At 37.0% G+C, this 12,363-nt stretch overlaps 1 protein-coding gene across 1 annotated transcript in view; it reads right to left on the bottom strand.

The window, feature by feature from the left end:
* Snx6 (sorting nexin 6) overlaps window positions 1–12,363 on the bottom strand; it is a 41,369-nt gene that overhangs the window by 5,806 nt on the left and 23,200 nt on the right. The window contains exons 7-8 of the mRNA XM_048798695.1: window positions 5,133–5,292; window positions 4,958–5,043 (exon numbers count right to left, since the gene is read on the bottom strand). Coding sequence (XP_048654652.1) covers window positions 4,958–5,043; window positions 5,133–5,292 — 246 coding nt within the window. The remainder of the gene's footprint in view (window positions 1–4,957; window positions 5,044–5,132; window positions 5,293–12,363) is intronic.

Below are 12,363 nucleotides of genomic sequence, written 5' to 3'. Positions count from 1 at the left end.
TGGGGTTGTGGCTCAGGGGTACAGTGCTGCCTAGTACATGTGAGGCCCTGGGTTTGATCCTCAGCACCACATAAAAATAAAAAAAAAATAAATATTTTGTACAACTAAAAAATAAATTATTTTTTTTTAAAAAAAGAATACGAGTGATCTAATCTAGCTTGCCGTTATAACTGGATTTCAATCATGTGGCAAGGCAAAACTATAATAAGTGAAATCCAAAGTAGTTTCCAACCACCTTACTGTACATTTTACTAATATCTAGTATTTTCAAAACAATTTATGTGGATTCTACAATGGAATCAACTGGGAAGGGCAGGGATAAAAGATGGAACAAGTTCCATAAAGGGCATCAAAACAGAGTGGAAGAATTACTTTTGGGTTTTCTTTTGCACAGTAGGGTAACTAGTGTTTGTTTAATCTACAACAACAAGATGAGGAGGTCCATGCCTACAATACCAGCTGCCCAGGAGGCTGATGCAGAATGATCCTAAAATTGAGGCCACACTAGGCAATTTAGTGAGACTCTTTTCTCAAAATAAAAAATAAAAAGAGGGCTGGGGATATAGCTCAATGGTAAAGTACCCCCAGGTTCAAATCCCTGAACCATAAAATAAATAACTATGTTTCAAAACCAGTAGAGTATGAAAATTTCCAATACATAAAAATGATGAATGTTGGAGAAATGGAAATACTTATTACTGATTTCATTATTTTACATTGTGTACATGTACTGAATTACCATAATGTACCTCATAAAGATGTACAAATCTTATAATTTAAAAAATGGGATTGTTCAGATTTTCAAAAGCATTTAAGAGAATCTGAATACAATGAGCAGGGTCTAGGAAACAGGAGGCAGGAACAATGTCCAGCTACAAAAGTGGCAAGTAGCTCCTGAAACAGCTCAAGACATGGATGAGGAAGATGAGCAGAAACAAAAAGAGAAGAAACTAGAGAAGCTAAATGTGAAGGCCTGTGGGAAAAGACCCCTAGGCCACAGGAGAAATTAAGAAATCTGTCAAAAAGTAAGTAGTTGTTTGAGCCTGAGATGAAGATGTGTGACCTTGATTTCATTCATATTTAAATATCTGAATTCCCTGCTATAGTATCTTTTGCCCCCTAAAGCTAGAATGAAGTGTTATCTTGAAGTCTGTTGCAAATTTAAGAATAAACTTTTGTTTAAAAATAGTGGGGTAGGCAATGGAATATTACTCAGCACTAAAAAATAACACGATCATGGCATTTGCAGGCAAATGGATGGCATTAGAGCAGATTATGCTAAGTGAAGTTAGCCAATCCCTAAAAAAACAAATGCCGAATGTCTTCTCTGATATAAGGGGGGTGACTCAAAATGGGATAGGGAGGAAGAGCATGAGAAGAAGACTACCACTAAATAGGGAAGAGAGGTGGGAGGAAAAAAGAGGGAGAAGGAGAGTTGCACGGAAGATGGAAGGAGAACCTCATTGTTATACAGAATACATATACGATGTTGTGATGAGAAAAAGAAAAAAAAAGTGTGTCACATTAGATTGGATAGAGAGAAAGGAGGGGAGAGGAGGGGAAGAGTAGGGGGGATAGGAAGGGCAGCAGAATAGAATAGACATTATGATTGATGTATGTACATTCCATGTATGTATTATATGTCAAAATACATTCTGCTGTCATGTATGACTAAAAAAAATAAAAATAAATCATATGGTTAAAAAAAAAAGAAAGAAAAAAAATAGTGGGGTAGGGAGGGGGAGTATGGGAGGAATAGAAAACTTTAGATAGGGCAGAGTGGTTAGAGGGGAAGGGAGGGGGCATGGGGTTATTAATGATGGTGGAATGTGATGATCATTATTATCCAAAGTACACATATGAAGACAAAAATTGGTGTGAATATACTATGTATACACCCAGAGATATGAAAAATTGTGCTCTATATGTGTAATAAGAATTGTAATGTATTCCACTGTCATATATAAAATTTAAAAAAATAATTAAATAATAAATAAACAAATAATATAGAGAAAGCCAGCCTCAGCAATGGTGAGGTACTAAGCAACTCAATGAGACCCTGTCTCTAAATAAAATACAAAATAGGGGTGGGGATGTAGCTCACTGGTGGAATGCCTCCAAGTTCAATCCCAGGTACCTGCCCCCCATCCCCACAAAAAAAGAATGGGGGAGGGGGAAGAAATTTGAATACAGAGAAAAACTCATTTCAAAAGGTTTATAAAGGTACAGAGTCTAGAAACCAGAGGCAGAAATCAGCAAACTTTTTCTGCGAAAGACTAAACAGTAAATATTTTTGCACTGGAGAGACATTTGGTTTCTGTTCCAACTACTCCATGGCATAAGCAGCCAGAGACAAACTCGAATGAATGGCTGTGTTCCAAGAAAATCTTATTTACAGATACTTAAGTTTGAATTTCATGTAATTATCACTATTCTTCATTTGCTTTTAAACAAACATTTAAAAATGTGAACATCATTCTTGGCTCACAGACTGTACCAAAACAGACTAGTTTGCCAACCCCTAATCTACAAAATTTAATAATTTTTTTGGTTGTGGTGATGGTGGTGCTGTGGATTGAACCACAGCCTTGGCCGTGCTAGGCAAGTACTGTACCATTGAGCTACATCCCCAGCCCTTACAACAGAATTCTTGCTAGTTCAAATCTCTTTAAAAAAGAATAAAACAGTGGACATTAGAAACCAACACAGGTTCAATAAGATTAAATCATGCCAAGCTTAACAAAACATTTTTGGGAGGGGGGTTACTGGGGAATGAACCCAGGAGTGCTTAACCACTGAGCCACATCCCCAATCCTTTTTTTTTTTTTAAATATAAACAATGTAGATGGACACAATCTATTTTATTTATTTATTTATTTTTATGTGGTGCTGAGGATAAAACCCAGTGCCTCATGCATGCAAGGCAAGTGCTCTACCACTGAGCTACAACCCTAGCCCCCCAATCCTTTTTATTTTGAGACAGGGTCTTGCTAAGTTGCTGAGGGCCTCCATAAATTGCTGAGGTTGGCCTGGAACTCGGATCCTCCAGCTTCCCAAGTTACTATGATTACAGGCATGCACCACCACACCTAGCGAAGAATTAACATACTGAAAAAGGTATCATTATAAGCCAAGTCCAGCCAGTGCAATATGGCAGTGAAAAAAGCTATCTTGGCTCAGATGTAATTCACTGGTAGAACACATCTTGGTTTTCTCAAGGTCTTGGGTTCAATACCTATCAACACAGAAATAGACACAAAAGCTATCTTATAAAAAAAGGTACCTTATGTAAGGTCTAAATTATAAAAGGGGAATTAAATTTATCTTCATTACTTTAGACCTATTCATTAGTTGATGCAGATCTGTATTCCTTATAGGGGGTTCCAAATACCTTGGTACAGTTTTTAGGTTTAAGAATTTAAGAATGTAAATGCTCTAATCTATCAAAAAAATTACACTTAAACTGGGTGTGGTAGTACATTTCTGTAATACCAGTGACTCAAGAGGCTGAAACAGGAGGACAGCAATTTGGAGGCAGGCCTCAACAATTTAGCAAGAACCTGTCTCAAAATAAAAAATAGCCGGGTGGAGTAGCACACACCTGTAATATCAGCAGCTCGGGAGGCTGAGGCAGGAGAATTACCAGTTCAAAGCCAGTCTCAGCAAAAGTGAAGCACTAAGCAACTCAGTGAGACCCTGTCTCTAAAAAAATACAAAATAGGGCTGGGGATGTGGCTCAGTGGTGGAGTGCCCCTGAGTTCAATCCCCAGTACCAAAAAAAAAAAAAAGGGGGGGGGATGGGTGGGGATATAGCTCAGTAGTGAAGTACCTTTAAGGGTTAATATCCTTAAAGGATATTAACCCTTAAAGGTACCTATCCTTAATAATAAACATTATTGGTTTAACTGACCCCCAAAAAACAAAAATGACAACAACAACAACAACAAAAAAAAAACCTAAAAGTTTATATTAATTTCTTGGAGAAATTTAAATACATTTTGTATTTATAGTCTCTCTAAAGATAGAAATGTTAAATAAACATTTTTGGTTTATTCTTTTTAAAATTTCTTTAATAGTTCCCAAAACCGTGTGTTCACCATCAACAATCTTCTTTCTTTTTTTTTTTTTTTAAACTAAAAATACTTAGGAAAAAAAAAAAAAAAACTAGTTAAAAAATATTTTCCTGTTAGGTCCTAGATTCTTTCAGAGCAATATTCTTGCTTGAATTAAATAATCTTTAAAATATTTCCCAATTCTGAGATTATCTATTTTTAAAATTACCATAGTTTGAGGGCTGGCATTATAGCTCAGTTGGTAGAGGGCTTATATTGCATGCACAAGGCCCTAGGTTCAATCCCCAGCACCACAAAAAAAAATAAATAAATAAAAATAAAAAAAATACCATAGTTTGAGCCAAGCTTTATCTTTATATTACATGCAAGAAGAGGTTGTGGCTCAGAAGTACAGTGCTCACCTAGCACATGTGAGGCACTGGGTTCAATCCTCAGAACCACATAAAAATTACAAATAAAGTTACTGTGTCCATCTATAACTGAAAAAAAAATAATAATAAAAAGAGGTTTACTTCAAAGTAAACAAATACCAAACAAATACCAGAAGGAAGCCATTTATTTACTAAAACCAAATATTTAACAGGGTGGGGCATGCCTATAATCCCTGCAACTCAGAGCAATTTAGCAAGATTCTGTCTTAACAAAATAAAGAACTGGAGATGTAGCTCAGTGGTAAAGCACCTGAGTTCAATCCCTAGTAAAAAGTTAAACCAACTATTTTGAAGCAGTGTAATCATCTTGGAAAACATAATTCTCATTCAAAAACAGTTCTTAGGATGTCCTTATAGAAGGTAACTATCATTATAGGATTATCAATTTTATAACTGACTCAATTTTAAATGTCATGTCATTTAAATTTATTAAATCTTTTAACACAATACTACCTTTGCATGCTTCAGTTCTAATTCTGCAAGTTCCACTAAATTTTTTCTAAATGCAGCAACTCTTCTTGTCTTAAAATCTATAAGTTCTGTGAACAACAACAAAAAAATAAATTAGAGTTAATTCACATAATAATCATGAAGCATATCTTGTGATTAAAAGGTAAGTTAACAGTACCTTGTTTTGCAGATTCAGATATTTTTTCAAACTTCTGACAACATAATTGTTGGGAAGTTTCAGCCTGTAGAACATCTTTATTTTTCGCTCTTGCTTTATCCAGTGCTTTGTTAGCATTTTCATAATCCACTAGTGATCGAGATCTTCGGTAGAGGAGATCCTATAAAACAATGTATCATAATGTATGATGTTATGTTTCTAGTAGTTTCACTCTACTATCTCCACTACCACCACCTCCAGATATAAAATTATATAGTGAATAATACAGTTACTTTTTTGTTTATTTATTCTGTTCTGACCCAGGACCTTGCACATGCAGCACTCTACCATTGACTGAGTTACACCCCCAGGCCATAAATGTCTTTTTTAATTAACATCTTTACTGAGACATAATTCACACCATACATACCATTTAAACTACAAAATTTAAAATGAGAAATTATACTCCAATTGATTTAAATATATGAATTGCCAAGATCATTGTAATGTCATGTGTAGCTAATAAAATAAACAAACAAACTACAAAATTTAATGGTTTTTAGTATGTTGACAATTATAAAACCATCATCACAACCAATTTTAGCCCTGGGCAACCATTACTCTGCTTTTGTTCCCTTCACTTTTTCTTTCTTTCTTCTTTTTTAGCACTCTGAAGCCTAGCATACGCTAGCAAGTACTGTATCACTGAACTAAATACTTTGCCCCACCCCCCAACCACTGGTTGGTTTGTTAGAGACAGTATCTCAATAAGTTGCCCAGGTTGGCCTCAAACTTGCAATCCTCCTGCCTCACCTCCTGAGCAGCTGGGATTACAGGCGTGCAATACGTGGCTATTAATCTAGTACAGATTGGTCTATTCTGAACATTTCATAAAAACTGAATCATATAATATGCATCTTTTGTGTCTGTGGCTTCTACCATTTAGTAAGTTTCAAGTTCATCCACACTGTAACATAAATTAGTTACTTCGTTCCTTTCTATTGCAAAATAGTATTTCATTATACAGATAAGTTTGTAAGTTGACATATACAATATTTAAGTTTATTAATTAATGTATTTATTTTTCTAATACTGGGATTGAATCCAGGAATTTGAGACAAATTCCCAGCCCTTTTTATTTTGAGACAAGATTTCACTAAATCACATAAGCCAACCTCAAACTCATGATCCTCCTGCCTCAGGCTCCTGAGTTACTGGGATTACAGGCATGTGCTACAGTACCCAGTGACAATTTAATTTTAATAGAGTTTGTTTTATTTTTCTCACTGGTTGATAAGCTTAAACCATTACCTAACTAATCCAAGATCAAGAAAATTTATGTCTGGGTAGTATTCTAAAAGTTTTTCAGTTTTAGCTATTTTATATGTTCTGTTAGGAAGGGGTCAAATTTCATCCTTTTGCATGTGGCTATAGCTGTCCCAGTATCAGCTGTTGAAATCATTTTTTTTTGCGGGGGTGCGGGGGGGGGTGGGGGGCGCGCGCAGAGAATACCAGGGATTGAACTCATGGGCACTCAACCACTGAGCCACATCCCCAGCCCTATTTTGTATTTTATTTAGAGACAGGGTCTCACTGAGTTGCTTAGCGCCTCCCTTTTACTGAGGCTGGTTTTAAACTTGCAATCCTCCAGCCTCAGCCTCCAGAGCCACTGGAATTATAGGCATGGGCCCCCTCATCCAACAAAATCATTCTTGTCCCTACTGCATTATCTTAGCAATGCTGTCAAAAATCAGTTGACTGACTCAGTAAATTCAAACTAGAAGGAAATTTTCCTCAACTCGATAAGAAAAAAATCTCCAAAAAACATCATACTCAATGGGAGAAACTAAAAGTATTCTGCTAAGATCAGAAATAAAACAAGGAGGATGTCTCTTCTAATCACTCCTTTCAACACTGTAAAAGTCCTAATTAATGCAATAAGAAAGAGAAATAAAAGGCATACAGATCAGGAAGGAGAAATAACACTGTCTTTGTTCATAGACCTGACTGTGCAGAAAATCTGAAATAAAGGGAAAAAAAAAATCTCCTGGAGGGAATAGGAGCTAATAAATGATTATAACAAGACTGGAGGACACAAGGTTAATATATACAAAAGTAAATCACTTTTTTTTGGGGGGGGGGCGGTACTGGGGATGGAACTCAGAGGCACTCAACCACTGAGCTGCATCCCCGCACTATTTTATATTTTATTTAGAGACAGGGTTTTACTGAGTTGCTAAGCACCTCATCTTTGCTGAGGCTGGCTTTGAACTCCAGATCCTCTTCACTCAGCCTCCTGAGCCACTGGGATTACAGGCTTGTGCCTCCACATTCTTACATATCGGTAATGAACAATTGGAATTTGTTAAAAAAAAAAAAATTACAGTAACACTCCCCAAAATGAAACAAAATGAAATACTTAGACATTTATTTCATAAAGATATACCAGATTTGCATGAAGAAAACTACAAATCTCCAATGAAAGAAATAAAAGAAGCTGGGTGCAGTGTGCATGCCTGTAATCCCAATGCCTTAGGCTGAGGCAGGAGGATTTTGAGTTCAAAGCCAACCTCAGCAAAAGTGAGGCACTAAGCAACTCAGTGAGACCCTATCTCTAAATAAAATACAAAAAAGGGCTGGGGATGTAGCTCAGTATTTGAGTGGCCCTGAGTTCAATCCCTGGTACCCCACCCCCAACCAGAAAGAAAGAAGAGAGAGAGAGAGAGAGAGAGAGAGAGAGAAAGAAAGAAAGAAAGAAAGAAGGAAGCTAAAGCTAAATAGATAGATATTCCATATTCATGGACAGAAAGACTCAATATTTTCAAGATAGCAATTCTTTTTCTTTTTTTAAGATAGCAATTCTTTCAAACTTGATTTACATATTCAATGCAATTCAATCAAAATCCCAGCAAGTTACTTTGTAAATGTCAACAAACTGATTTTAAAGTTTAAACAGAGAGGCAAAGAACCTACAATAGCCAACACAATATGGAAGGAGAACAAAGTTGCAAGACTAACATTACCCAATTTCAAGTCTTACTATACTACAGATGGTTTTGTATGATGAAAGAACAGACAAATAGATCAATGGAACATTGTTTTAGCAACATGGTCAAAAACAGCCCAGAAACAGAACCACACAAATACAGTCAATTGATCTTTTCACAAAGGAGCAAAGATAAGACAAAGAACAAAGAGATTTTTCAAAGAGTTCTAGGTTTGTTTGTTTTGTTTTTTTTTTTAGTACTGGGGATTGAACCCAAGGACACTTTACCACTGAGATGCATTCCCAGTCCACCGCCCTCTTTTTGGGGGTGAGAAAGGGTTTCACTAAGTTGCTGAGGTTGGCCTTAAACTTGTGCTTCTCTCCTGCCTCAGCCTCCAAATTGCTAGGAATACAGGTGTATGCCACCACACGGTAATAAGAGGTTCTGAAACAAATAAAAATCCACATGCAATAAAAAATGTTTAAATTATACTTAGATTTTACACCCTTCACAAAAGTTAACTAAAATGAACCATAAACCTAAATATAAAAGGCAAGGCTATAAAACTCCTAGAAGGGCTGGGGGGTATGGTAGAACACTTTCCTAGCACTAATGAGGCCCTGAGTTTGATTCCCAGCACCAAAATAAGTTTGTTTTTTTTGTTTGTTTGTTTTTAAATAAAAATTTGTCTGCAAAAGATGCTCCCTAGAAAATGAGAAGACAAGGGGATACAGCTCAACTGGTAGAGTGCTTGCCCCACATGCACAAGTTCAAACCCAGCACCACATTAAAAAAAAAGAAAATGAGAAGACAAGTCACAGACCAGGAAAAAATATAAACAATCCAACTTAAAAATGAGCAAAAGAGGGCTGGGGTTGTGGCTCAGAGGTAGAGCATGAGCCTAGCATGTGTGAGGCACTGGGTTCAATTCTCAGCACCACATAAAGTAAAATAAAGACACTGTGTCCACCTATAATTAAAAAATAAATATCAAGAAAAAAATGGGCAAGAGACACCTTACCAAAAACAAAACACAAGACAGATCAGCATATGGAAACATGTTTCACATCATTTTAGAGAAATGTGAATTAAAATACAAGGTAACATGCTTATAATCCCAGTGACTGGACTGGCCAAGGGAGGTTTGCAAGTTCGAGGGCAGCCTCAGCAACTTAGTGAGACTCCAACAACTTAGATCCTGTCTCAAAATAAAAAAATAAAATAAAAAGGACTGGGGATGTAGCTCTGTGGCAAAGTGTTCCTGGGTTCAATGCTCAGTGAAAAAGAGAAAGAGAAAGAAGGAAAGGAAGGAGGGAGGGAGACAATGAAATACCACTATATATCTATTAGAATGGCCAACATCCAGAACACTGACAATATACACCAATTCGGGCAAGGATACAGACATTGCTAGTAGAAATGGTACACCAACTTTGGAAGACAGTTTGGTGGTTTCTTTTTTCTTTTTTTTTTTTTTTTTGAGAATTTTAATATTTATTTTTTAGTTTTCTTGGCGGACACAACATCTTTGTTTGTATGTGGTGCTGAGGATCGAACCCGGGCCGCACGCATGCCAGGCGAGCGCGCTACCGCTTGAGCCACATCCCCAGCCCCAGTTTGGTGGTTTCTTACAAAATTAAACACAGTCTTACTCTATGACAAAGCAATTTCACTTAAAAAAAAATTTATCGATGGACAGCATGTCTTTATTTATTTTTTTATATGGTGCTAAGGCTCGAACTCAGTGCCTCACACATGCTAAGGAAACGCTCTGCCACTGAGCTACACAGCCCCAGCCCAGCAATTGCACTCTTTACTTACACCAATGAATGTCTTTACAAGCCTGCACACCGGTATTTATAGCAGCTTTATTTATAATTGCTAAAATTTGAAAGCAACGTACATGGTCTTTAGTAGATGAATGGATAAGCTATGGTATATCCAAATAAGGAAATATTACATATCATTAAAAGAAATTAGTTATCAAGCCAAGAAAAGACAACAGAAGAAATTTAAATGCTTATTACTAAGTGAAAGAAGTCAATCTGAAGAGGCCACATGCTGTATGATTCCAATTACATGACACTCAGGAAAAGCAAAACTATGAAGACAGTAAAAGATAGGTGGTTAGCCAGGTATGGTAGCACATGCTCATGGTTCCAACTACTCAGAAGGCTGAGGCAGCAAGATTATTGAGCCCAGGGTTCAAGACCAGCTTGGGCAACACAAACCCTGTCTTAAAAAACAATCAATAATAATAAAAATAAATCAAAAAAATAAAATAAATAAAAACCATATCAGGCTGGGGATAGAGAAGATGAACAGACAGAACATAGCACATTTTTAGGTCACTGAAACTATCCTATATGATACTATAATAATGGTACATGTCTATACCTTTTCCAAACCCAAAGAACACACAAAATCAAGAGTGTAAACTATAGATTTTGGCGGGAAGCCATCCATGAAATACATGAGGACCTTCTCTTGGCATGGAAGCCAAGGAGGGATAGGCTTGGCATTGGGAACTTCTAGTGGCTCTCCTGCAGTGACAGACAGCCAAAAGCATGTGACCTTCCCCTCTGCTCTGCTAGAAAGGTTCCTCATAGTAGCACTAGAGATGGCATAACCCATTAATGACTGAACAGCCTACCTTTAACCTTTTTTTTTTTTAAGCTAGCTGTTGATGGACCTTTATTTTATTCATTTATTTATATGTGGTGCTGAGAATTGAATCAAGTGTCTCACACATGTGAGGCAAGTGTTCTACCACTGAGCCACAACCCCAGCCACCTTTAACCTTTTTTGGAAAAGAACATTTTATAGAATCTCTTCAATGTCTCTGGATATAAATAAAGCAGGCACAGGCCCCATTTTGTCAGGAGCCTGATCTGTCTGGTCAGCTTGCCAGTCCTACCCCTGCTTTTGAAACTACTTTTTATGTTCTACGGTTCTATTTTTCCTAGCTTTTATTTCTCAGCTAGCCCATTCCACTGAAGGGAACCCCATTCCCACCACCAGGGTGGGACATGGGTGGGAGACTTTGTTGCCTGGTCTCTCTTTTTTTTTAATATTTATTTTTCAGTTTTCGGCGGACACAACATCTTTATTTTATGTGGTGCTGAGGATCGAACCCAGTGCTCCGTGCATGCCAGGCGAGCGCGTTACCACTTGAGCCACATCCCCAGCCCTGCCTGGTTTCTTTCATTCCATAAATAAAACAAACAAAAATAAAGTGGGGTCATTTATTCATTTGCCACATGTTGGGGCTCATGCATGCTAGGCAAGTGCTCTACAACTGAGCTTCATTCCAGCCCCAAATTACTTTTAAGTTCATCACATAGTTTCATCTTATCTGTAGCTCATTCCGTTTTATTGTTGAGTGGTATTCCATTGTATGCCAATAGCACAGTCTGTCTAGACATCTGTGTTGTTACCAGTTTAAAACTATTACAAATAAAATCGCTGTGAAGGTATGCATAGAAATATGACTTCACTTCTTGTGGGTAAACATCCAGAAGTGATATAACTTGCTTTTGTTTTAAATTAAGTCTCTGGTGAAGTGTTTACAATGTATATTAAATAAGTACATATTTGTTGTCTTGTGTAGAATAAAACAATATACTTTTTTTTTTTTTTTGTACTGGGGATTGAATCCTGAGGCCCTTTACCACTGACCACATCCTTGGTCCTTTTTATTTTGACATAAGATCTCACTAAATTGCTAAGACTAACCTTGAACTTGTGATACTCCTGCCTCAGCCTCCAAAGATGCTTGAATTACATGCATATACCACAGCACCCAGCTGTGGACCATATACTTATAAGTGTCTAAATACTCAAAATTAAAATTAAAAGGTTTTTGATTATTTGATAAAAACTGTCAGCCAGGCTGGGCGAGGTGATACACATCTGTAATCCCAGCGGCTCAGGAGGGTGAGGCAGGAGGGTCACTAGTTCAAAGCCAGCCTTAGCAACTTATCAGGGCGCTATAGCAACTCAGTGAGACCCTATGTCTAAATAAAATACAAAAAAGAACTGAGGGGCTGGAGTTGTAGCTCAGTGGCAGAGTACTCACCTAGCAAGTGTGAGGCACTGGGTTCGATCCTCAGCACCACAAAAAAATAAAATAAAGCTATTGTGTCTACGTACAACTAAAAAGTATATATATATATATATTTTTTTTTTAAAAAGGACCAGGAAGTGGCTTGGTAATTAAAGCGCCCCTGGATTTAATCCCTAGTACAAAAAAAAAAAAAAAAAAG

The sequence above is a fragment of the Marmota marmota genome, unplaced genomic scaffold (genome assembly GCF_001458135.2).
Source record: "Marmota marmota marmota unplaced genomic scaffold, marMar, whole genome shotgun sequence".
Lineage (NCBI taxonomy): Eukaryota > Metazoa > Chordata > Mammalia > Rodentia > Sciuridae > Marmota > Marmota marmota.
The sequence above is the reverse complement of the archived record's forward strand: the minus strand, read 5'-3'. Positions and strand labels throughout refer to the sequence as shown.